This window comes from Microtus pennsylvanicus, chromosome 9 (genome assembly GCF_037038515.1).
Source record: "Microtus pennsylvanicus isolate mMicPen1 chromosome 9, mMicPen1.hap1, whole genome shotgun sequence".
Classification (NCBI taxonomy): Eukaryota; Metazoa; Chordata; class Mammalia; order Rodentia; family Cricetidae; genus Microtus; species Microtus pennsylvanicus.
This window is the reverse complement of record NC_134587.1, coordinates 15,448,642-15,476,543: the sequence shown is the minus strand read 5'-3', so window position 1 is coordinate 15,476,543 and position 27,902 is coordinate 15,448,642. Positions and strand designations below refer to the sequence as shown.

General features: G+C 37.0%; 1 protein-coding gene across 1 annotated transcript in view; it reads right to left on the bottom strand.

The window, feature by feature from the left end:
* The window catches only part of Scn9a (sodium voltage-gated channel alpha subunit 9), a 124,907-nt gene that overhangs the window by 51,967 nt on the left and 45,038 nt on the right, over positions 1-27,902 (bottom strand). The window contains exons 2-7 of the mRNA XM_075984995.1: positions 14,403-14,710; positions 11,232-11,350; positions 10,843-10,932; positions 10,193-10,321; positions 8,811-8,902; positions 7,646-7,858 (exon numbers count right to left, since the gene is read on the bottom strand). Of these exons, the coding sequence (XP_075841110.1) occupies positions 7,646-7,858; positions 8,811-8,902; positions 10,193-10,321; positions 10,843-10,932; positions 11,232-11,350; positions 14,403-14,660 (901 nt within the window). The 5' untranslated portion in view covers positions 14,661-14,710. The remainder of the gene's footprint in view (positions 1-7,645; positions 7,859-8,810; positions 8,903-10,192; positions 10,322-10,842; positions 10,933-11,231; positions 11,351-14,402; positions 14,711-27,902) is intronic.

Sequence of the window (27,902 nt, the reverse complement as noted above, 5' to 3'; positions counted from 1 at the left end):
GGAACCAGGATTTATCCCCAAAACATTAACTGTCTTTTTTTGGGTCCATTCCCTAAGGACCTTGCTTAGCCTAGATACAGGGGGTAGGGGCTTTGTCCTGCCTCAACTTGATATGTCAGACTTTGTTGACTCTCTGTGGGAGGTCTTATGTTTTCTGAGGAATGGATGGGGACTTGGGTTGGGGGGCAGGGGAAAAGGAGGATAGGAGGGAGGGGGAAGTGTGGTTGGTATGTAAAATGAAAAAAAAAACGTTTAAAAAATTTTTTTAAAAATATTTCGAAGTTGCATATTCTTATACTTGGGTATTGCTTCTACAGCGTCCTATAGAATTAAATTATCTTACTGCTTTAGATGCTACATTTGTGGATTATAGTTTAAAATACCTATGGAGTTTTTAAATGATCCATATATATGACTTTCAGATAGACCAATAACGAAGTTCTACACAAACTGGTCACTGAAGGACAAACACTACTACCATTAAACTATCATTTAATTTCAGAGGCGATTGAGCAACTGGCTCACACACCAGCTCCTTGTCTGACTTATAAGATACAAGCAAAACTGGAAAAGTTCTTACTTAGTGAGACAGTAAATAGCTTTGAAAGAAAAAGCCCATGCTTCAGTGATGATGACTCTGGCAACATAAAGATAGTCAAGATAAGATGCAATTTTCTATCCCTTTTTTGTATGTTCATTTACTTACTTTGTGATTTTTATATAAGGCTTTTGCCATGTATTTCAGGTTTACATAAAGCCTGATGTAACCCAATCTTGTCTCAAACTCATACTCCTACCTCTGTCTCCTAAGTGTGGAGGTTATAGACATGGACTACTAAATGTGGCTCTTGTGATATATTTTTTTTTCAATATATAAACCTATATGACATTTTAATGAGGTAAGATTACCTAGTGATTAGCCATAAAATTACCAAGGAATATTCAGCGGTCATTGAGGAGCCAAATCATAGGAAGAGGCTCTAGGACTGCCTGAACCCTCACGCTACCAGGCTTCCATTTAATTCAACAGGCATGATGAAAGGTTTAGCAATGCATCTAGCTCACCTTGCTTTTGCAGAGCACATTACAATCTTTTCTAAATAGCCACTGAATGTGTGGGCTAATTGTCCCCAAGAGAATATAATTTTAATATCTAAAGGAAAGGAGAAATGGCCTGGAAAGAGAAAGTGATCATTGTATAAAATCTAAAATAAATGATTCTGAAAGTGATTCATGAGCTGATATAACCATGACTCATGAATTCAACCACAAGTTACACACTCAGAGTTGAAAATAGATTCCCAGACTTGTGAACAGAGCTCAGTGAGTAGAATGCTTGCCCAGCAAACATGAAGGCCTAAGTCTGATGCACAGCGATGCATAAATGAGGTATGGTGAGTTATACCTATAACCCCAGCACTTAAGAGATGGAGTCAGGGAAATCAGAAGTTCAAAGTCCTATTTCTAGGAAATTCAGTGCCAATATGAGATACATGAGATTTGGTCTATGTCAAAAAAAGGAAGACACATGTACATATAAACATTTCATGTTCACGACACTACTAAGTGATCAAGGATGCTTATGAGATTAAGCACATTTCTTTGTGTGCTGCAAAGTGTTTCCAAAGACAGTTAGATAATGAGGCTCTGACCTAAGGACTGGTTTAATTCATCCATGCACTAAAATCTTGAACCGACTGTAGAAAGGTGGTAGAACTGTGGCCTGTGTGGCTTGTTTGAAGAAATAAGTCATTGGGGTTGGAGATTTGTCCTGTTGTAGCTTCTCTCCCCTTGCTCTTATAGATTACTCTCCTTCCTGGTAGTTAAGAGCTGAGCATCTCTGACTAGCATGATTCTGCTGCTAAGATGTTCTGCCCACTATCAGCTGAGAACCTTTATAATCAAGGACCAGACCCTGAGAGATCGGAAGCCATAAGCCCAACATATGTAGTTATGAAAGTGATCGCAAGGTTTTGGAAAGTGAAGACAGCTTTACGTATTGTTCCAATACAGTTTTGTTTTAACGCTTGTACCTTAAGATCTTCAGTATAGTGGTATTTCACTTGTATTTTAATAAATTAAACCAACCCGAAGACCTGAAAAGCAAAGTAGTCAGCCATTAGCTATTACCACAACCTCAGGCCGAAAATGGCAGTCCGGCCTACAGGAATCTCAGAATGAGACTGAGACTGAAGGCTGTTTCCTCCTGTTTTATAATTCTCTCTAGGACTGGAATTAAAGTCATGCATCACCCAGTAGTATGGCTACTGGGATTAAAGGTGTGTGTTACCACTACCTGGTCAGTAAGGTTGACCACTGGGGCTATTTTAGCCTCTGATTCTCAGGCATGTTTTATTATTAAAATACAAGTGAAATGTCACCACACCCCAGTGCCATTTCAGTATGATAATGCTCATATTACAAAGACTTTTTATTATTTCCTGTGCAGTAAATGTATTTCTTAATTTTTAATGTATGCATGTTTTTTAATTTTTGTTTTGACTTTAAGGGTCTGATTTGGTTTTGGCTTTTGAGTCAGTGTCATAAATACCTTAGAGTCACCTAAAACTCTGTTTTCTGAAGATAATCTTGAACTCCTGATGTTTCTGTCTGTATCTCCCAAGTGCTGGGATAGTGGTCATGTTACACTACCTCTGGTTCTTTGGGGTTTTTGTCTGTGGGGTGAGGCAGTTGGTGGTTTAATGTAGTCCTGATGAGCCTGACACTCAGTATATTGGCCAGGAGGACATTGAGTTTGGAGCAATTCTGCTTCTGCCTACTAAGTGCTGGGAGCATAGACTTGGCCAGTTCACCCGACTGTTTTGATATGCTTTAGTGAATGCTAACTATGTAGTTTCTTGGCAGAAAGAGAATATTAAAGGAGGCTTTTGCTTAGAGTTTTATATTTTTAATTTTTGATACATGGCTGCCTTTTATAATATTTAGATAAACATACATTAAGCTCTCATATAATATAGGTCATTTGAAATAGATAATATTGAAAAATATGCATATGTATTTCTGTCCTATCCTTATATGATAAGTAGTTATGTTTTAGGCTTTGTCTTTGGCCTTTCTTGAGAAGGCACTTCCACTTCCTTATGACCCTCCTGAGGTGTGTTTGTATTTCCAGAGCTATCCTGAGTAAGGCTTTCAGAACTGAGCAAGCATCATGTGCTTTACTCTACTACTGAGCCATTGCTTTTATTTTTAATATTCACAATGACAAAAATGTTTTCTCTTTTTTTTTTTTTGCTCTCGGTTCAGTTAGAGTACATTAGTGCTAATGTTTTATTTAAATTCAGTTCTCACATAGTTTAATTTTTTAATGTTCTATCTAATGTCTTTTAAACATTGCTTCACTACATGGTTAAATTAAATTTTGTCCCCTCCCAGCAGAAAGCTTTGGTGTGTGAGGATGTTTTGTTCTTGCCTTATAGTAAAACAGGTAGTTGTTTCAGACTGAAAACTCCTCATAGAACAGCACAAATAGCTAAAGGACTATTAAGGTCATGGGGGTCCCATACAAAACAGACCTTGTGAAAGAAATTTTACGTGTGATAGAACTGGATAAGATTAAAAGAGAATTACTTGTAACATATTTTTCTAAAACTTTTCAACTTTTAAAATCTAGATTGACTCACTAAGTGAAAGCAACTGTGCTTTCTTGGAATTTAGCTCTATTATTATTATTCATTTATTTATTATTATTTTAATTTTAACTTTATTTTTTTTTCTTGAGAGAATGGCCCATTAGTCATCTCAGAATGGCGTCTGTTCTTATAGCAAGAAAAACAGAGAATTGAGTTGATTTATGAAGTACCCAAGTAGTGCTGTCAGGTAATACATAATTTCAGGCTTCCTTTCAGTTCTGTCTTTATGGCCAAATTATTAAAACGTGTTTTAGAAATCACATAAATTTCCAAGATACCAGGGCATTTGTCATTCCATTAATTAGACAGATAAGGATTCTTCAGCTCTAATGACGATGAAATCACTATACTTTATAAATTCATACCTCAACATCAAGGAAAATAATTAAAATATCATATGTACTCACTCGTAAGTGGCTTTTAGACATAACTCAAAGAAAACCAGCCTACAATTCACAATCCCAGAGAACCAAGACAACAATGAGGACCCTAAGAGAGACACTCATGGATCTAATCTGCATGGGAAGTAGAAAAAGGCAAGATCTCCTGAGTAAATTGGGACCATGAGGATCATGGGGAAGGGAGAAAAAAGGAAGGGAGCAGAGAAAAAATAAAAAATAAATAATAAAAACACATCTAATAAAATAATTAAATATCAATAAAAGCTTTTTCATGTTTTTATACTACCTCAGATGGTCAGCACTAATATTGCTAAGCTGTGTCATTTTATCCACATCAAATAATAGGTACTATCTGGTCAGTCAAATACTGTTGTGTGTCTCATGGAGAAAATAAAGAAGTATTTAAAATAAAGCAGATCTGGTGTTAAATGTGGATGATTTGAATAACTTCCTAATTCATACCAAGTTTCCATTCTTAAAAACTTTGCACTGTGTGCCTTGTTTATGTCATAGTAGAGCAAAATGTTTTTAAAAGTTGAAAGTAGGAAATGTAAAGAAAACTCTTCAATTTGCAAATGCTGCCTTCTCTTTAGGGTTGGGTTTTCAGAATCACATATTTGGATTCTTCTAAATATAATAATATTAAAAAGCTGTAGATGATTTTGTAGTTAAGTTATATCAGAACTTGCACAACACAGCATCAAAGTGGAAAGTCTGAAGCAAATGTATATCCTTAATCTCTTCATTGTTGGTAGCCTACAACCATGCAGGCATTCCGTAGTGGCACCTTGATAAATGTCATGCTTTCTTTTTGGTAACTTACAATGTCATCCTCCAGGGAACAGAGGAGTTAGCAATATAATTCTCATCCCATCACATCCATGGACAACTTTTTATTTTAATAATGACCAATATAGATAAAGAATTCTAACAACACAAATGTAAGTACACAGCCAATAGGCAACTGAGCCTTAGTGTAGTCATCTAAATTTTACCAGTAGATGCCGGCATATAACCATCTAAAAGGATATATTTGCAGGGAATATTCCTTCCCTAGCTCAACATACATGTAAATGCATTCATGACTAATGGCTTCCTTATAGGATAGGCTACAATAGATAACTGTACTGTAAAGGCCATAGCTGTCCAGCCATCTTCTTTATGTAACAAGATTGCTTTGAACTATATGCTGGTAAGCAAGAACTAACATCTACTCCATTTCAATAAATATATTTGGAATGGTAGCTCTTCAGTGTGCCTAGGGATATAAGTCAGTGTGTAGTGCCTTTACCTAACATATGTGAGGTCCTAGCTCAAGCTCCAGATTATAAAAATAAGTATATTAATAAGTCATAAACGGGAGATATGAGAAATATAAGAAAAAGCAAAATGATACTTAAAAATCACCTGCTTTTGGGTAATTTTTGTATATTAGATTTTTATCAGTTCAGTTTTGGGAACTTCTGTTATGCAATATGCATCAATGCCCTGTACTGTTTCCTTATAGACATAAAAATAATTTTCTTTATATACTTTCTTCTCTCAAAAGATTTAATTGACTCTATGAAGTGATCAGTTATGAACCAAATGATCTCACTGTAGTAAAAGTAATGAAAACACAATGAGCACAGAAAGAAATAGTAATGTGACCAGGTGTTGGGAATTCTGAATCCCAAATTGAGGCCCACTAACCCTGTTGGCATGGTAACAGAAAGAGGTATTGGTACCCATGATTTCAGCCTAACTTTGAAATTTAGGACCGGCCTAAAAGGGGAAAATGTCAAATCAAATTTGGCCTAATGGTATCTTCATACACAAAGAACCGCAACCAAATGTATAGAAACAAACAATTACTAATCCACCCTTATGTCAAGCACCTGCGTCTTAACCAAGCACAGCAGCTGAACTTCAGCTTGTTATTGTGAACTGTGAACTGATCAGACCACAGCCATATCAGGCAAATGCTGATCTATAACCCAGAAGCTGTTTCTCTAAGTCATGACCATTTTCTTTGTCTATAAATAGAGCCCACCTAATTGATGGACTGAACTGTCTGCACATCTCATTCCCAAGTCAACTGGTTTCATGAATCATTCTTTGCTCAAACAAATTCTAATAAAAAGGTGTTTGAAGATTTTTTTTTAACCAAGATCTGAAAGACATTCAAGCCATGAATTCAGAAGAGGCTAGGGCTCAGAGGTAAAATGGTAGTGTCATAAGTGCTAAAGAACCTAAATTTAGGTAAGAATTGCAAATTGAATTAAAAAAAATGAATACAAATGTGGACAACCACTTATTGCATTCACCACTTTGATAGCAAAATTATTAAGAAATAATATTTTCTAGAAATATAAACCTGGAGATATTGATTACAGAAATCAGAAATTGGAACATTAGAGAATGATAAAAGGAAGAAAACATGATATTTGTAGTAAACTGTGATAGTAATGAGGTCCATACTACACAGTTGACTGCGGAACGGTTGTTTTTCTTCCCATCAGCTCCACCTGCACTCCTTTTTTTCTTACACTCTTTCACCATCTGAGATAGGCTTGGTTTGTTTTTACTTCACCAGTGAGTATTTAAAAACACCCAGAATAAGTAGAAAGTAAATTCCCTGCTACCAAGGAAATTTCAATTTCTTTTTGGTAAAAGGGACATAAGCTGGTAAGGTTTTTTTGTTTTCTACCTCATCCTGAGATCAGATTGGAATTTTATGCCCTAAGGGAACTAGGCATGTCACACAGACACCATCCAGGTGTCAAGATGTATACAACCTGACTTCATTTTTGCTTCTTGTTCATCAATAGCCCCTGGGAAAAGCAGTCTAAGGGGAAACCATTAGAGAACGTGCAGTGTGAGTGTTATGAGATGTTTGGCATATGCTTTGTATTTGGCAGACTTCCGAGCTTCTGTACACATCTACTAAGGGGGAGATTCCTCTGAATTAGTCTTTGCTGACTCCATCATTCATAAATGAAGATATTATCAAGAAGTCCTACAAAGCCTTTCAAATTTATCATTATTTATAAAATTCATGTTAATAAGATATTATTATAAGAATGGTGTTAATAAAACTAAGTTGTCTTGTTTTATAAAACACTACATAAATATTATCAATAGATATATATCTTAATAGTGATAGTTTTATCATTATTACCACTAATTTAGCTATAAGATATTATAGTTCTTAAGTCTAATCTAAATACAAATAGAATTGCATTGCCCATTACATTATATAATTAGTTTTTATAAAGATAAAATTATAGAACAAAACCCATATTGTATACATAGATCTAATGATTAGTGTGAGTCACGCTTAGTTCCTAGCAACTTGACTCTTCATCATGTAGAAATTCATTGTTATGGATCTAACCCAACTTTCTACACAGAGAATCACTAGAAAGCCAAGGAAAATAAATGCTTATAATATTACTTCTAAAAATGACAAGAATTCACATACTGACAAGTTTTTATTGTATATTAGAATACCTTCAAAATAATAAAAATTCAAGCCCCAATGCATTGTCAGAAGAGAGTCGAACTTTTGGTGTTATTTCTACCTGATAGCAACTACAGGGGCATTCTTACTTTTCAGTTCTTCTTCACTCTCAACGGTATTCATGATGCTTTCAAATGTTTCGTTCTCTTCAAGTTCCTTCCTGAAACATTTATGCTTTAGGTTTCCCATGAACAGCTGTAGTCCAATTAGTGCAAAAACACTGAGACAGAACACAGTGAGGATCATGACGTCAGACAGCTTCTTCACCGACTGGATCAAGGCCCCCACAATGGTCTTCAGTCCTTAAAATGTAGGGGAGAAAAGCACATTTACAATGACATAAAGACTCTGAGTGAAAAGCACATCAAAAGACAAGCCTTACTAGGAATGCATGCATTATGTCAAGTCAATGGCCTTGAATGGAAACCAGAGAAGTCTTCTGGTTCAAAAGTGTGGATTTGCACAATTTGTTTCTATGAAGTTCAGCAAGTGGTTGAAACTAGTGAAACATTCCCAAAGAATCTTCAGATTCATTCGTTATGTATGATGCTTGCTGAAACCATAGCCACACTCACTCCCAAAGGTAACTTTTATAATCACTAATTCAGTAAACGTTAGTCAAACAAACTACCTCTACGTAATGAAACGAAAAATGTAAGAAACTGAATGAAAGCTCACAGTGACAACGTCTACTGAAGCAGTTCTCACACAAGAAACAGTTTGCTGAAGGAGATGAGACAGTTTCATGCACTGCCCACATGCGGAAATGTCTTATCTTCTTCATTATAGAAAGTTCTGATTAGTTGAAATTTTCCTTCCTGAAAAGGTGGAAAATCAGCCCTTTGGCAGGAGGAAAAATTTCAAGAGGAGATGTGAGCCAAGTGGTCATCTGCCTTCTCCAAGACCCATGCAGTTGCTTAAACTCAAGGGCTGACTTTTAAAATAAAGACTGCGATGCAAAATGGAAGAAATGTAATTTGATTTGAGCTCTACAAGGAACTGCTTTTCTCTGAAAGGTCAAAGTCAGCCCCTGTGTTTAACCCACTCTCACCTGGAATGACTGAAATAGTTTTCAATGCCCGGAGAACTCTGAAGGTTCTCAACGCTGAGACATTGCCCAGGTCCACAAACTCTGTCACATATCTGCAATAGGGGGTTTATACACAGACACAGTGACAACACACACACAGACAAAGAAAACTCCCAAACAGCTGGAGTTGAGTGGCCTAATGCTCCACATCAACCACTTCTTACCTGGGATTACAGAAATAGTTTTCAAAGCTCTCAAGACTCTGAAAGTTCGAAGAGCTGAAACATTGCCTAGGTTTACAAATTCTGTTAAATACCTGTAGAATTAAATCAGAGTTATTCAGAATCTAGGTAGAGTCTATAATACTCACCCGTGCTGTTACTGTTAAGTATTTTCTATCTGTAGTTTGGCAAGTCTTTTTTTTCTAACCTAATGTAACCTAATATATATGGATTTGAATCATTTGATAAAAATACAAGTATTGTATTTTAATGTGGTTGATTTATCTAAACAATTTAATGCTTCCCCTACAAGCTTAGTATAGTAATACATAGTTTTAATCTCCTTTAAAACATTGAAATCACTATACTAAGGAAAAGAAGCCAAACTCAACAAATTCCATCCAGATGAAATGTTCATCATTCAGGGTTTTCATAGAGCAAAATCAATATAGTGTTTCCAAGAGTCTGTATTAGGAGGTCACTAGTAATCAGTGAAGGATTTCTTTTCAGAGTGAGTAAAATATTCTCAATTTAGATAGTAGTTATAACTGTACAATTTGCAATCATACTAGAAAACACTGAATTGCATACTTAAAAAGGCTGAACTTCGTGACACAAGAATTTAGCAATAGAGAAAGAGGAGCTAGGAGAAGGGTATCCATCTTGCCATTTTCTTATCCACAGGAGACAATGGAGCTACAGCTTTTCTATTGGAGGAAACATGATGAGTGAGGAGGTGGACAAGGATGACGGACCCCGAGACTAGAAATCTAAGACCCGTTTTGAATTGTCAAAATGTCTTAGATAGATATCAATTATTTTTGTAATTCAAGAAAATACAGGAAATTATTAAGGTTTATAAATGTTTCTGTTAAATGCATTTTCAAAAAGATATAAATAACTTTAAATTACACTTAAGGCAGACTATGGTGCCCATGCAATAGCTTTATAATACATTAATGGTAGGAGCAGTACACAGTATAACTTTTTGTTTTAATTTATTTACTAGCTCATGAATACAGACACTGTGCTTAAAATCTGAGGCTTAGTCCATAGTGAGCACTGAGAGTGTGTCTCACACACTATTAAGTTTTTTAAATAAAATTTTAAGAAAAGTGTGTACCTAATTGACACTGTATGCAAACATGCCAATTCAAATACTGGGCAGGAAGAAAGATAATCTCTACATTAAATGTGTTTTGAGTGAAAAACACTTTCTGAAAAAAAAATATGACCGTGAATAAGTAATTTACATACAAATCCTTTACCTTTAAATATAGACATTGCATGCAAGAAAAATCAGTCTCCAAAAGTTGTTTTTACTGGAATACTTTTCTAAGACTTCCATAAATTTTCCAGTTCAAAAAAAAAATGAGAGTACTTACGCGAAAACAATGACAATAAAATCCAGCCAGTTCCAAGGGTCACGAAGGAAGGTGAATTCTCCCACGCAAAAGCCTCTTGCAAGGATTTTTATGAGTGATTCAAAAGTATATATTCCAGTAAAAGTGTACCTAAAGAAGATAATTGGTTGAAATGTTAGGTGTGAAATGAATAACATCCCATTGAAATCTTTACACTTTTTTAAAGCATCTCCCAGATGCTGCTGGTGTGTAGATCACCCCACCTCACAGAATATACTACACAAGAAATATCCAGGAACTCTTAAAAGGTCCCTATGAGAGCTACTCACAGAAGACACAGGTTTTTAAGGAACTGAGAACATAGGTATTAGATCTGCCTAGACAATCCCAATAGAGTGCTTAAGAAGAACATAGCCACTAACATGCTGTGCATATCATGTTTACGAACATGCAAGGGGATAGGACAAGTTCACTCTTCATAAGCATGGTGGTATCTAATGATTCAAACAATGACTGAACACAGAGGAAAGGAAAAACTGAAATAAAATTGTATGCATGAAAAGATAACCTACATTGTTTTAAAGACTCAACTTCTCAACTTCTAGTCGGATAAAAAAAATCATGAAAATGACCACTTAGCCCTACTTTAAAATATAGCCATGCACACTTACTCTACATTTTTGGTCCATTCTGGAGGGTTGCTCATGGTCATGAATATGCAGTTCGTCAGAATTGTGCACATGATCAGCATGCTGAATAAGGTAGCTCTTAGTCAAGGAGTGTGGGATACCACCAAAGGGAAGAACTTATTGAAATGCAAACACAACTTTTCTTTAGAAATTAATTGAAATGGATGCATAGATTATTCTTTCTGTGCTTTGAATAAAATTAACCTATTCCAAAACGCTAATAAGACCACCCTCTCATTTTCTTATGAGAATAATTTATATTGGAATCTATAAAGACCTTTCAGGTGCAGAAGAGCCCACATCTAGGTCCAAGGACAGGAGCAAGCCCAGCATCCTGGGGTACTGCTGAAGCCAGGCTTCGGAAAGGATATGAATGCACTAAAATCTTAATAGATATTCTTCTTAAAGGACTGAAGGGTGACAGCATGTACAGCGCAGGCGTGGCGTTGAAACGGAAGATCGCTTTTCCTTTGTTCAATACTATAAAAGTCTGCAGGAGAAAAAAGAATCAGGACGACACCCTATTCCCAGTTTTTCCATCCAACACAATGCTGTGAGAAGTTCATACCTCCACATTGCAGCACAGGGCAGAAGAAAGGCTGCCATGGAACGCTACAAGAAGTTCCAATGCCTGTAAGCAGGTGTCAGTCACTTTGGTCAATGGACTTCAAGGCTGCCTCTTTGCAATAAATGAAGACTTGAGCTATATACAAGTATGTATACCAGGATGTATATAACTCACTTGTAGGTATTGCCAGTCTTTAAACACTGCCACAATGCTTCATGAACTACAAAGTTCATGCTGAATTGCTCCAAAATAAAGTCACCAAAAAAGTCTCATGATGTAAATGTGCTTGTGATGATGTGTTGGATGACAGCCATAGATCTTCTCAGCCCCCTGCAGACCATGGGGAGTGAGATGGGCCCATCGAGGAAGCCTTCAAAGCATTAAGTCTTTCCTTTATCAGAGTCCTTCAATGATTACAATCACTTGTCATAACTGAAATTGGCTTTAGGAATAGATTTCTCCTTTCTGTTACAAAGAGTTTAAGATTGAGTAGAAACTATTACTAATTTTTTACCGCAATACCTTGAGAGCTTTTAAGCTTGTTGAGAATTATCATAGTTAATACAAAACTGGTTAAAAAATTTTCACAAGTAAGGCATATCAGAATTGAAAATATCCTTCTTTTGTTGTTTGTGTGTGTGTGTGCACGTTGCCTAAGGGTTCTGATGCACCTGCAAATGTGGAGTCAGAGGACTACTTCACTTGTATTTCTCAGGTATAACAGACCTAGTTTTTATGAGACAGGGTCTTTCACTGGCCTGTAGCTCTTAGATTCTGCTGGGCTGACTGTCTAGTGGGCCTCTGACTTCTCAGGGCAAGGGTTATAAAGCATAAAGTCCATTTTTCTTTTTAATGTGGGTTCTGGGCAGAAACACAGGGCCTCCTGCAATGCAGGCACTTTGATGATGGAGCTGTCTCCCCAGCTTGGGACCATCCTTCAAACTACTCAGGTTGATTCTCGTATTTTACTTATATAGCTATAACGTTGAAAAATTTTTAAAAAGTTCATTCATTGAAATTGTTAAAAATAATATATACTTGTATGTAGCTCAGTTTTTCCTTTACTGGAAATACACAGTCCTGGAGTTCATTGGCCAAATTCAGTTTTAAAAGTTTGATTAAAATTTTTAAAATAAAAAAAATCCTTAAAATATTTTGTTTCTCTTAAGCCAGACCAACGACTCATGGAAATGAACACTTGCAAGTAAAGATGAATGGACTAAAAGGTAAATTGTATGTTTCAACGGGCCACACTACAGCAACCACAAGATTCACCTTCTTTGGTTTTGTTCTTGTGTTGTTTTTGTTTGGTATTTGATTTTTTTCTTTTAAATTTGGTTTTGATTTAGGAGAGGGAGGAGACAGGGAGCTGAGTGGAATCAGAATGCATGATGTGAAACCCACAATCAATAAAGGTATAAAAAGAAAACATATATTGTGTTTTGTCCGGTGCAAGGCAAGTGACATTTCTCATACATTTTGCATTTAGTTAGACAAATAAAAAATGTTAACCTCAGCATATTAAAACAATCCTAGGCTAGGAACTCAGAAATACTAAGCTAAAACACTAAGCCTAAATTATGACTCCCTGTACTTAGAAGGTAAAATGCTTGTGTTGTCTAGAAAGCAGTGATCTTTTTCTTTTGTTGTACTTTTAAACTGAGTTTTATATATAGTTATAAACAAGCTTCCCACAATAAATCTTTTTCACCAAATTGGGAACATGAGCTCACAAGTCTGTGTCTTTTGTAGGGGAAATCTATCTTTTTTTTGAGTTAAGCATTGTCTCAACAAACTGGTTTTGACAAATGCATGGCAAGGAATTGTGTCATAAAAGGCAAAGAAAGGAGTCAAAATTAACGTTTAAACCACTATGTTATTACACAGTCTTTGCAAGACAAAGTTACATTGCAATCAAAATTTAAAAAATAAAAAGAGCATCTTTGGTGTTTTATATATTTTTTCTTTTTATTGCAAATAGACTTTTTCCTAACATGATATATACTGATTACTGTTGTCCTTCTCTCTACTCCACCCAGTTCCTTCCCACCTCCCCTCGAATCCAATCCATTCTTTCTCTCACCAGAAAATAAAAATGTTACTAAGGTATAGTGATTTATGTATGCTATCATTACTCATTTGTAATAAAACTTTAGAGGAATTTTTAAATCCACATACACACAAGAATTAAATATTACTGTGAATGGCTGGCAAGATAGCTCAGCAGGTAGAGCCATTTTCTTCTAAACCTGATGACGATTTAATTAATCCCCAGGCCTCACATAGTAAAAGTAGAGAATTGACTCAATACAAGCTAGGACTTCATCCATGCACCCTACTTAATAAATAGGTGTAAAAATTTATAGTCATAACTGCCGCACACCACGCCCCAGTGTCTGCGCTCGGTGCGCTATTACCCAACAGTACACGAGCTTCGGGTAAGGGGGCTGGAGGTTAAAATACACAAACACAGAGAGAGAGAGAGACAGCGACACGGGGGTCATCCTTGAATTCCCCAAGAATGCCCCCTTTATTGTGTTCAGGGGCAGATTATATAGAGATAGCCATGCCCCAGCCAAACGCACCAGAAACCACTCTCCTGCCATCAGGAACTCCTGAAGGTCTCGTGCTCAGAGCAGATGTAGGCACTCAGATCAGGGGATCACAAGAAATTTAGGATCTGGGGTCTCAACTGCTCCCAACACATAACTATAAAATTATAGGAGATGTGTTCATTATGCCATATCTAAAAAGGCAGATTTTCTATTGAATATGTTGAAGGAATTAATCAAACCAAATCAAATAAGAAGGCCAATTTCACTACCAGTTTTAATGAAATATTACAAAAAAACATATTCTCAACATGCTAATATGTATTTAATATACTGCTTATGATATGAAGTCATTAGGTTTTACACATCTTTGGATGGAATGAAGTCATCAGATCTCTACCACTGGAGTCTCAATAACTTACTTTCTTGTCTGCGTAGTAGGGGTCCAGGTCCTCCAGGGGCTCGGACACCATCCCAGGGGGAATGTCTCCATAGATGAAGGGCAGCTGTTTACCAGCTTCCAAGTCGCTGCTGGGCTTGGGACCTTCTTCATCATCTTCTTTCTTTTCGTCTTTGTGTTCCTTGGCTTTTCCTTCCGAAATGCGCTGCTCAATGAGGGCAAGAGACTGTTTGGTGAAGTAGACAAAGCTCTGCGGTCCTGGGGGAGGCAGCATCGCCATCTTTTCATCCTGTTTGTTTTATTTCCCCTTTGGCTCCTTACCTAAGAGACCTGGTTAAAAGTAAAGAAGAGAAAACGTAACTACACGGCTTCTAGAGAAGACACTTCAAAAGCTAATGTCAACCAACTCTAGGACAGGGTGTATTTTGCGACTGTGATGGCTCTTATAGCCATCCTGATGGGATGTCCAGTTGCCTAGGATGCAGGACCCTGGACCCAACTGTGAGGGATAATATATATTGATATATTCAGATCACGACTGTAGATATAGCTGGGGGTGAGTCTCTACATTAGATTAACTAAAGTCGAAGACCTTCCTTGAAAGTAGGCAGCACCAGTTAATGGCCTGGGATCCAGAACTTCATAAAAAGGAGAAAGCTAACTGAAACCTAGCATTAACTACTGTGAGTGTCTTGATTATGGACACAATGCGACCAGCAGCCTCGATGTCATGCTTCCATGACTTAACTGCAATGGTGGACTGTAGCCTTGAACAGTGAGTCAAATTAGACCCCCTTTTCCTTAAAGCTTGTTTCTCATCAGGCATTAGTTCCAGCAAAAAAAAAAGAAACCAGTGGACTGGTAGAGTGCTTTCCTTTCGTACACAAGGGCTTTGGATCTGAATTTCAAATCCAAAAAACAAACAGCAAAACAGCAGATTCAGATATAAGAGCAAATGTGTGTATAAACTCAATATATTAAGTAACAACTGTTGGGCAAGAAACATGTATTACTTCTTGGTTAAAATATTTGAGTCTAACAATCACAGCTTAAAGTGACACACCAATTACAACTCCCCCAGAAAAATACTTTAAATGTGTAATTTTCATCTCTGTGTGTGTTTGTATCTATAATATATCTACATATAAACAATCATTGAAGTTATTTAATGCTAGTCAAATGAAATAACACTGTTTCTATTGTCAGGTATGGTCAATGTTTTTAAAAAGAAAACGGGCTTTTTCGTTCTGGAACTGGTGTTGATATTAAATTACTCAATGTGACTGTTCACATCAATGTACACATCTCTGTATATTAAGGTGAAAAGTGAAATGCATAGAAATGTTTGGGAATGTTTACTTGAGTCATGAAGTATGTCTTTCTCAGGACTTTAATGGCAACATAAACATTGGATTTTGCTGTCTATACCGGGAATCAGAAAAGTTTCTTCTCATGGTGCTCAGCATGGTGCCCCATCACTATAATGCCAGAACTCCAGAGGCAAAGGCAGAAAATCTTAAGTTCTATATTAGACTGTGCTACAGTGCATATCCTAACTGAAAAATTGAAACCAAACCAAAACAGCGAAAGCAGCAACAACTTGACAGACTGTGTTTTAAGGGACCTCATTACATGCCAAAGGGTAAATTAGGAAGAGTCGCTATATTCTGCTCTTTTTTTCCCCAAAGCCCAATGTAAACTGCATGTGAATTGTAGTAATGGCCATAGTAGGCATACAAATGCAGAAAGAAATTGTTGAAACTATTGTTTTGTTTTGTTTTTCCCATTCTCGTGGCAAAACCAAGAAGTGGTTCAATTAGGATGCAAAGTGGATTACGTTTCTCCTCAGGCACCTGGGTGCATTGCAAGGGAGTTGACTACATAGCAATGCCCTCAGGTGACTCCACTGAAAAACAGATCTCCAATATGCCAAGAGACGTCAAATTGAGGTGTGGCTCATTTGCTTCCCTTTCTCTGCTGGATGACTAACTAGGGACATGAAGAACTTGTAGTCTTCTTCAAAAAAGCCTACAAGCAATACAAGTTTCTTTTTTTAACGTAGTTTGTTTTAGGGTTTGTAGGACAAGCTCTTGTGAGGAATGCTTTTTGGGTTTATGAGGTAGTTGACATGCCATGGTACACTTCACATTTCCTTTCTAAACTGCTAACCCATCTTTATTTACAAGAAGTGTCTCACCAACACTAAATCTGCACACTTCATTATATCATATACTTATAGCTGTGAGAATTAAGAGAAAATATAGTTTTGTCTTCAACAATTTGTGGCACACTCTCCTCACTTGACTTCTCTGGCATGAAGGCAAATGTGATTACGAGAAGTAGCTTGAGGCGTCTTTACTGCTCTCATGAAGAAATAGAATTATAAGCACTTGTCAGAGATAATTATAGCTTAATAGAAGGTGCTAGATTTCTGGTGGTGGCATGAAGTTCTACATTTTTGACATAAATGGTTGTATCTTCATCATTTCTCTACTTCCTTGCTACAGTGGAGAACTGACTGAATCACATTCTGAAGTAGGTGGCAGAGTTTTCCATTGTTCCCCTCTCAATAATTACTTGACAAAAATCCATGTAAACAGACACATGTCATGGTCTGTGATGTCTATGCTCTTCCTTTTCTTCCCTTCTTTTCTCCTCCCTTCTTTTCCTTCTTACTTTAGTCTCTCTGTGTCTCTGTGTTTATCTATCTATCATCTATCTATCTATCTATCTATCTATCTATCTATCTATCTATCTATCTATCTATCTATCTATCATCTATCATCAGCATCCATTACTTTCACTGTCCTTGTATATCCTCAACACACAAACTCCTGAAAAACCAAATGCCATACAAAACAGGAGGTAAGTGTATGTATGGTAAATTAATGTTGGCAGCACAATAGGCAATATTTTCTTGATGAAGGACAAATGAATTTAATATCATTATCTGGGAAACAACATCATATAGATAGTGTTAGGATTTCAACATCTTTATTTATGCTGGAGCAGTGAAACTTCATTTTGTTTTATTAATAAAGACCAGATTCAAGCGAAAGAGGTCTAGTTGGCCTCCGAGTGTCATTGGAAATTACAGTGTAGTGGTCTGGTGAAAGGGTTGGGTGGTAGGGTTCTACTGGGCAACACACTAAAAAATGGAATCTTCAACAAACACAAAGTTATCAGTGATGGGCTAGAGCTTCTCAGTTACCGCAGCTGCTTTAAGCCTGCCTTAACAGCCTTCCTGTGAGATGAGTAATTAGACTACATACGGTTTCTTCATTAAGGCATCCAGTTTCAGAATGGATGTTTCTGAGCAAAGATTTAAATAAATCTTTAAGTTTAAGCAAAATTAAAAAAATTATAAAGGAAATGAAAATCCAAAATCACAGAAACTCTCTTTTAAAGTTTATTTAGCTTCAGGTGTGCAGTATATTGTGTGCCCTCAAATCTCCTAGACACGGAGTTACAGATTTGTATCTCACCATGTGGCTGCTGGGAATTGAACCCAGGTTCTCTGGAAGAGAAGCCAGTGCTCTTAATTACTGGGCCATAATTTCAAACCCCAAAAACTCTTTAAAATGTTAAAAGAAGGATATAATTGACAGAGAAAAAGAATGTAAGACCCATGTAATATCAAAGAGTTGAAGGCATTTAGAAAAACTAAAGAAAACACAGCAAAAATGAGAGATGAAAATGTTTACTTCACAAAGTATTAATGTAATAGCATATCAGCATGCAAAACTCAACAAAAAACAAAATGACTAAAAATATACAAATACTTAATCAACATTTCATGTTATCTATGACTGACATCACAAGTAGTCAAGTAGTCAAAGACAGAAAAAGTAAAGTATGGGAAGCCAAATATAGTTTATTAATGCATCAAAGGTATTAACAAAACACCAATGACATTTTACATGAAAAGCCTAAATAAAATTAATAAATAAGTTACAAAGCTGTGCGCATAGATATTTTGCAGATCTTGCAAAATTCTTAAGTACACTGACTAATGTTCATTACCAAATGCTTTCCTTTCTAGCAATTTATCTAAAGTCAATAATGTCAAAATTCTTCAAACAAGTATGAAAAAGTTTATTGAAATGTTTTTGTTTGTAATATGATTGTAATCAATACAAAAGTCAAAAAATTTTAAGCAACAAAATGAATATATAAGAAGAAACATGTACAACTTTTAAATAGTGCTTTCAGAGACTAATAGATTATAAGCATCTTATAATGGATAGCTGATGGAATGAAATTAACATTCACACATTTTTAAATAAAAAAGTAAATGTATATTCAGTATATAATATGTTTAATAAAAGCAACTCTTGCTCTACAATTAATAATTACTCTTCTACAAAAGTTATTGCATTTATTTAAATGTGTACGTGTTTCCTTAATAAAGCAGGGTGGAGTCCAGAGAGAGGGGGACTCTTGCTTCTCTTTGCACATGGATGCTAAAATGTAGCCTGCGTATGAGGATACAAGGCATATAAACAGAGCTGGAAGCCATTCCTCCCTTTTGAACAATGAGTTATTTGGGGTCACAAACCTACACCTGCACTTAGAGAGAAGCAACCTCCTCCAAAAGCAATCCACTCTTTTCCCAGTAGGAATTAGACAATAAATGATAAATTAACATGCCAGTAGTACCAAACAGAGAGTTGTAGACACAAGTGAATTTACCAAACACTTAAATTCAGTTAAAAAGTACAACTATTATAGATGGTAACAAGAACAAAATGGTTATTACTTGAGAATTTTGAGGAGGTAGAAAATCTATTACAAAAAATAATAGGTCACAGCAACAATAAGGATGTATTTTTTATAACTAAACGCATGGATCTAAAAATAAATTTTCAGCACACAATTGATAAGCAATGTCAGAAATAGAATGCTAAAAATGCAGTTGCCTTTCATGTACACATTTCTGGAGAGTTTAAAAGCTTCCGGAAATCAGAGCATCACTGTACATAAAAGACCATCAGATTACCATTAAAAAGTCCCAGCCACCTTCTTCTAACACAGTGAGAGAAGTAGGGTGTGTCAATCTCTGTGTCCTCTTGCCTCACGTCAAGCCTGATAGCAAATGGAACGGACATTGAGGCATAAAAAGACTCAAAATTTCTTTCTTTTTTTAAAAATTTATTTATTTATTAAGGATTTCTGCCTCCTCCCCGCCACCGCCTCCCATTTCCCTCCCCCTCCCCCGATCAAGTCACCCTCCCTCATCTGCTCAAAGAGCAATCAGGGTTCCCTGACCTGTGGGAAGCCCAAGGACCGCCCACCTCCATCCAGGTCTAGTAAGGTGAGCATCCAAACTGCCTAGGCTCCCCCAAAGCCAGTACTTGCAGTAGGATCAAAAACCCACTGCGATTGTTCTTGAGTTCCCATTTTTCCTCATTGTCCGCTATGTTCAGCTAGTCCAAATTTATCCCATGCTTTTTCAGACCCGGGCCAGCTGGCCTTGGTGAGTTCCCAATAGAACATCCCCATCGTCTCAGTGTATGGGTGCACCCCTCGCGGTCCTGAGTTCCTTGCTCGTGCTTCGTCTCCTTCTGCTCCTGATTTGGACCTTGAGATTTCTGTCCAGTGCTCCAATGTAGGTCTCTGTCTCTGTCTCCTTTCATCGCCTGATGAAGGTTAATATTCAGGAGGATGCCTATGTGTTTGTCTTTGGATTCACCTTCTTATTTAGCTTCTCTAGGAACATGAATTATAAGCTCAATGTCCTTTATTTATGGCTAGAAACCAAATATGAGTGAGTACATCCCATGTTCCTCTTTTTGGGTCTGGCTTACCTCACTCAGGATAGTGTTTTCTATTTCCATCCATTTGTATGCAAAATTCAAGAAGAGCATACAAAATTTATTTCTTATTTTCTATGAAAATTTGTTTGGATCTAAATGGTATTTCCAAAAAAAAAAACCAAAAAACAAAAACAAAAACAAAAAAAAATCAAAAGACACCTAGAATACAGAAAGCAGTCAAGATTAGACTGGTTAGCAAAAAGTGTGAAGAATGGTTAGGAAATTTGTTTCTTCAATAAGTGTTGGTTACGTATTATAAAAGCTGTCTAAACAGAGAGCAAGTGAAAATATGCATGGAGTTGACCAGTCAATGGAATTAATGAAAAAAAGAACTAATTAAGGTTGATGGAGTTCTCAATTACAAAAGTTAAATGAGCATTTTATTTCTTTCTCTTTGTCAAACCACCTTATTACTTATGACCATGGAAAATATTTTTATGATTTAACAAGAATGTCAGTTTGTTTTGCTAGCTTGCTAATTATTAATGCTTATAGGAAATGTAAGTGTGGTTACTGAACAAGCAGATAGGTGTATATGAACATATCACATTGTCACTGGACACACAATGAGATAGGGAGCATAAACTGGGGGATAGGGTATGACATGCAGGAAAAGCAGGAGAGTTGATGTCCTGATCTTATATTGAGTTATGGTGGTTTCAATGATAAACATCCCATGCAATCTTGGGCATGAGAATACTTGATCCCCAGTTGGTGGCACTGTTTGAGTAGATTTAGAAGATGTGACATGTACACCACATAGGAAGGGACTTTATAACTTTAAAGACTCCTATCACTGATAGCAGGCGCTTTGATTCCTGCTTTCAATTCAAGATAAGTGCTCTTAGCCTCCTATTCCAGGAATCATGCTTGCTACATTCTGCCTTGTATCTTCACAACTCCAGACTGTTACTCTGGAACAGTAAGACCAAGTAAACCTTTTCCTCCATCAGTTTCCTTGGTCACAGTGTTTTATCACAGCATAGACAAACAAACAACCAACACACAGTGGGAACAGACATGTTAGGTAAGACTGGAAATAGACAGAGGTTCAGGTCAAATCAAAATCCAACAGAAAAAATGAAGATAAATATAGTTCAAGTGGATGAGAACTTGAAAATGGGGTAAAAGGGGAATTGCACTTTACCATTCAATTTAGAAAATTAGAAAATTATGCTTAAAGCTAGTGCAAATAGAGCAGTGTAGTCCAAACAGATACGAAGAAAACAGGAAACATTAGGGAAAGAATGACTAGAGGCATGAGACAATACTGTGAGTTCATTTCCATGGGTATGTCTTAATTTTATAAAACTAATTATATAAAAACAAAAATAAGCTATAAATTGTAGGGAGATCCCGAACATCTACTTTGAGCCAAAAAAGCCAACATGCAGCTTCTAGCGTAGAAAACATACATCATCTGCATTTGGCCCTCAAAGGACTGCCTGCTTCATATCCCTCCAAAGCTATCTACTCAGAACATTTAAATATATTTGGGGATAAACTGTCAACAATTTGCAATTCATTTTATTGATATATGCCAAGGGAATAAAGTGACACATGGGAAGACTCTGTCTTCTCCTGGGTCAGTATACGGGAACACTGGACACTTCACCAGGTGTAAGCTATGGCTGGGGAGTGGGATTAGTGGAATGCATGTTAAGGGCCCATATTATCAAGTGTCCTGGTAACCCTTAACTCTCTCGTGATGGGCTTCTGTGCAGAGGCATTCTACCTTAAATAAAGCCAAGATTTTTTAGTTTGGAATTAATGAGTCTTAGTTCCTCGTATTTCCATAAATACTAAAGTTGTAATTTTTCAAGTTTGTGTTAAGGCAGTCATCAAGAAGTGATTAAGTATGGCTTCCACAACATGCTTATGTCGCTGTTCACCTATTTACTTTGTGGTTTTTGACAACAATATATATGTAACTTAAATACATACAGATACTTGAGCATACCTAGTAATTCTGAAATGGGAAGGGCCTATTGTGTCTTCTTTTACAGACTATTAATTTGGCAATTGGACCTTTTCATTAAGAATAAACGTGTGTTGCAGGGAGCTTGAAGATCACAGGAGCCAGTTGTTCTCTCCTTCCACCAGGTGGGTCCTGGGAGTTGAACCCTTGCCAAGAAAGCCATCTTGTTGGACCAAGGACTCCTTTTAAAATAAAGTAGATATTTATGCAAACGTGCACAAACTCATGGAGAGGTTTTATTAGTCAAAATAGGAGACCTTTACAGACAAGTTTTTGAATTTTGTTTTATTTGAACAACACACAAAATAGAAGATTAAAATTATCCATTTGAAAGTTGATATAGGTAAACATAACATCATCATAAAGAAACTATTTAGAATTCTGTATCGTTTTACCATTGGACAAAAGGAGAGTTGGAATAAGGGAACGTGTTTGGAGGAAAAGAGAGAGGAAGAGAGGGAGGGAGAGAGGACAAGAAGGAGGAGAGGGGGAAATATTTACAGAAGAAAGAATATAAGTGAACAAAAAGGAGAGAAATGATAAAAGAAAACAGTAAGTGAGTAACAAAACACCCATGCTCTCCTAGCATATGTCCAGCAACAAGACAGCCAAAAAACAAAGCAATATTTTCAGCATATTTATTTTTTTTAATTCTTTATGTTTTCACCCTTACTGATGCCGCTGGCATGAGTTTATCGCCATCAGCAAGTCCACTCTTGAACCTTTTTCTCTTATATCCATTTGAGACTTGCAATGCTCTCCTCTGAGTATTCTACATAGTCAATCATCCCCCAGACCTGTCAGCTCTAATGTAACCTCAGACAATCTGTTGCTAAGCAACGAGCAAGGACAAGGAAGAACCATTGCTGTGGTAAACTAACCAGGAGGTACATTTAGCCTTTCTAGCATTTATTTTAGAAAGCTGAATTGCCAACTTTCAGAAATAGATGAAAAAATTTCCTACCAAAGCAAAGGCATTGAAAGGAACATATTTATTTTAATCAATCTTAGAAATAAAGGTGCAGATTATTTTGTTTGTCCTATTTATTTATTTTGATAACTATTTATTTAATTTCATATTTAAGTATTGTGTTTATAACATTTACTCCCTGTCATACTTTCAAATCCTCTTATGTCCTTCTGGCTCCTCCTTAACTTCATAACCTCTTATTCTTTAATTATTATTGTTTTACACAGACACAAAGACACATACAGACACACACACACACACATACACACACACTCTTATGAACGAAACCTTATAAGTTCATTTATTGTTCCTAATATGTATATGTGTTTAGGGCTGTGATTGCTTGAGATTGGAGGCCCATCTCTAGAACAGACATTATCATCCATTGTCAATTGCCTATGGCTTTATAAACATATATACTTTTAAATTTTTTCACGTACACTAATTTCTGTGATTTTATCTAAATTTTAAGTTCTCATAAAATACTGAATATATGGCACCACTTTTCATTTATGCAGTATAAAATCGCTAAAATATTCCTAGCAGTCTGTGTTTACGCTGAAGTCCGCATGCAATAGAGTAATATAATTCCACAATGTGTCAGAGCTCAAAGACAAAGATTAATCTTCCATGGCCACAATCTGGGCTCTATAGTTCTGAGCTGTGGCTCTAGGTAGCTAGTGTGATCACTTTAAACTGTAATTTCCTAATTAGAAAAGCAGGATTAATCATTGCACTTTCAAACAAACATTTCATATGGGATAGAAAATGTGGGAAGTATCAGACAGTGTTTGCCACCTGAAGCCATGTGTGTGTGTGTGAAGCCCTTAGCGCTGTGACCTCAATTCCGGTCTCTGTTTTAATTCATCGCCTGAGTCTGCCTCTATGGCTAATGTCTGTTAACCACATTAGTTTGAAAAGACTTTAGTTTCCAACAGTTTCTTGGCCTTTTAAACACAAAACATTTCATGTCTCTCTAAAGTAGCAGACATCTGATCTGATGTCATGACTTTAGAAGAAGCTCAGAGCTGGAAAATATTTGATTTGAACCTTGTATTTGCCACTTACAGTTTTGAGACTTGACATTCCAAATATGCAACTTCTTTTTTTGTCAAAAATAAAATGAGGACTCAGAACATTACCAGTTACTTTATAAAATGCCTTTGTAGACACTGCAGAATTTTCCCTAGTACTGATTGCAGGGGCACTTGTAGACACTGCAGAATTTTCCCTAGTACTGATTGCAGGGGCACCTAGTCTGTGGCTCCATTTCATTCAGGTAAATTCTCATTCTTTGAAACTTTGTTTGAAGATATTATAAGTACTGTTAATTAGAACAAAGTATGTGGCTCAGGAAATGTCATTATAATTCTTTGGCTCTTTTAAAAGTCATAATCAATATTTCTAAACTCAAAGGGAAGTGAATTCCAACACTTGATTTCTCTTCTGAGAAACATTTAAGCATCACTAATGGAGTCTCTGAACAAAGGACAGAAGATCCCCTCCTGCAGGCAGAGAAGTGTCTCAGTTCTTTGCAGTCTCTGGAGAGTCTTAGGGACTCTGGTGTCTGGAATGGATATTGTTCTTAAAACCTATAAGGAGTCAAAAATCAGAGGCAACCGACAGTGTAAAATACCATTTTGAAGATATCTGTTTAGTTTCCAGGATGCTGTAGTCTTCTTGTACAGAGAACACTCATGGAAGAATTCCCCTAGATGTGACTCGGAAATTATGGAAGTGAATCTCCATATTAATTCTTACGTTAGTAATTAGATGTGGAAAACATGAGCCGTGTTTGACCATTATCATAGCTAGCAAAGGTCTTATTGGACCTCTGTATCATTTTGACCACATAAAAGGCTTCTGATCATAGAAATTCAAATTGTAATTATCATATGTTTTGTGAGAACTCTATTGTTTTCAGATAGGCTAGATTTGTGTTGTGTATCATTGGTGATTTCCATTTCTAATGAGTATGATCAGCATATGTCTTATATCTGTGTTTTAAAATGGAGGTATTCTTTTAAAAATCTTCTTCAGAAATTTAAACAGCAAGCTTTTTTTTTTTTTGGCAGTTTTCAATATTTTTTGCCTCCGTAGTTATAACTTTAGGACAATGACAGTGTCTGTCCTTTATTTCAGGGAGTTGGAAACAGTGATCAGTGTACAACTGCCTTGTCATCTCAGGCCATTTTACACCACCGAACCCAATGGGCTTCTTAGCTGTGATAACTTAAACTGTATCTATACTTAGCCAGTCCAACAAACAAATTAAAAAAAAAATCTTTGAAATGGAATCAAGATATATGAATAAATATAATGAAAGTGAGCAGAAGGAGGGAGAACATGAGCAAAGAAGTCGGGACCACGAGGGGTGCACCCACCCACTGAGACAGTGGGGCTGATCTATTGGGAGCTCACCAAGGCCAGCTGGACTGTGACTGAAAAAGCAGGGGATAAAACTGGACTCTCTGAACATGGCGAACAATGAGAGCTGATGAGACGCCAAGGACAATGGCAAGGGGTTTAGATCCTACGTAATGTGCTGGCTTTGTGGGAGCCTACCCAGTTTGGATGTTCACCTTCCTACATATGGACGGAGGGGGGAGGACCTAGGATTTACCACAGGGCAGGGAACCCTGACTGCTCTTTGGACTGGAGAGGGAGGGGGAGAGGGTTGGGGGAGGGGGAGAAGATTGGGAGGAGGGGGAGGGAAATGGGAGGCTGGGAGGAGGCGGAAACTTGTTTTTTTTCCTTTTCTCAATAAAAAAAAAATCTGGATAGATAGAGACAGAGACCCACACTGGAGCACCGGACTGAGCTCCCAAGGTCCCAATGAGGAGCAGAAGGAGGGAGAACATAAGCAAAGAAGTCAGGACCACAAGGGGTGCACCCACCCACGGAGACAGTGGGGCTGATCTATTGGGAGCTCACCAAGGCCAGCTGGACTGAGACTGAAAAAGCAGGGGATAAAACCGGACTCTCTGAATATGGCGAACAATGAGGGCTGATGAGAAGCCAAGGACAATGGCACGTGGTTTTGATCCTACTTCATGTTCTGGCTTTGTGGGAGCCTAGCCAGTTTGGACGTTCACCTTCCTAGACCAGGATGGAGCGGGGAGGACTTTGGACTTTCTACAGGGCAGGGAACCCTGACTGCTCTTCAGACTGGAGAGGGAGGGGGAGAAGAGTGGAGGGAGGGGGAGAGGAGTGGGAGGAAGGGGAGGGAAATGGGAGGCTGGGAGGAGGCGGAAATTTTTTTTTCAAAAAAAAAAAAACTTTTAGAGAGTACAGTTAACAAAGAAAATCAAAGAAGATAATTTCTGTATGTTTTTTCTAAAATATTAAATATGATTTAATGTAAAAAAATCTGGATAGAATCAGTTCAGATCTAAATCAAAAACAGTGGAAATGCAAAAAAAGAAAGTAAAATTTATATTTTATATTGATACTGTCTGCTTCCAAGCAAAAATCTGCTCTGAAAATGTCACTTCTTTAGAAAGAGTGATGTTTTTGAAAGGTAAAATGTTGACTGGACTTCATTCATTTTTTAAAATATTTATTTTATGTTTATGCGTCACCTGTCCTGATATTCATTTTGATGCATTTTCTAGCAGAATGAAATCTTCACAAATGTTTTTTAAAAAGGATCTTCAACTAAATCACTACTATCAATGAAGATAACCTAGCTTGATAACATATGCCATTAACACGATGTGATGGTGTAAACCTTATTAGTGTGGCACCCCACCCCAATTTTTAATATATATCTCTCAAGAGAAAGCTATCAGAAAACCCAATGCAAGAATAAGGAATGTGTGATAGATTACAGTGATCACCAAATCAACAAGATACAGAATCTCCTAATTTCTGAGTGTGCTGTGTGGGATTATCTGAGTTAGGTCACCTGAAGAAAGGAGATTCACATCAACTGCTAGACTGAATACAAAGAAGCACCAGGATCCATTATCTCTATAGAAACAACGTGGCCAGAAATTTCAAGCACCAATTTTACAACCATGAAAGACTACACCATGCTTTGTGAGACACAATCAATTCTTCCTGAATTTCCTTTGGTCTTTTGATTACAACGAGAAAAGTGACCAATAGAGAAAAACGTTGCTGCAAAGTTGAGCTGTGGTAGTAAATGCGGCAATGTGGTTCTTAGGTTTTTGGAACTGGTTCATAGCAGAAATGTGGAAAAGGTTCTACTTTGTGTGAGCAAAGCTGTTGAGCACAGAGCAGAGGGAAAGGGGCCATCCTTGTAGAAGCTTGGAAGGCAGGAATGTCAAGAGGAACCCAGGCTGTACAGACCCAGATCCTGAAGTTTGGGGTCAGGGGGAAATGACTCTTCCTTGGGCTTAGGGACACTTGTGCGATATTCTGGCTAAGAATCTGGCTTCATTATGTCCTTGTTCTGAGAAATCAAAGGAGGTTTAGTTTAAAGGAAATGTTTGTTTGACAGAGGAAATTTCTAGACAGAAACATATTCTGTCTGTGTCATAGTTACTCCTCATTTCTCTTGTTCGTGTCTAGAGACAAAGGGGAGGAGGAAGAATAGCAGGAGATAGAGAGAGAGAGAGAGAGCACAAAATATAAGTTAAAAGATAAGTAAGTGTGGGGGCTGGAGAGATGGCTCAGAGGTTAAGAACACTGACTGCTCTTCCAGAGGACCTGAGTTCAATTCCCAGCAACCACATGGTGGCTCACAGCCATCTGTAATGGGGTCTGGTGCCCTCTTCTGGTCAGCAAGCATAC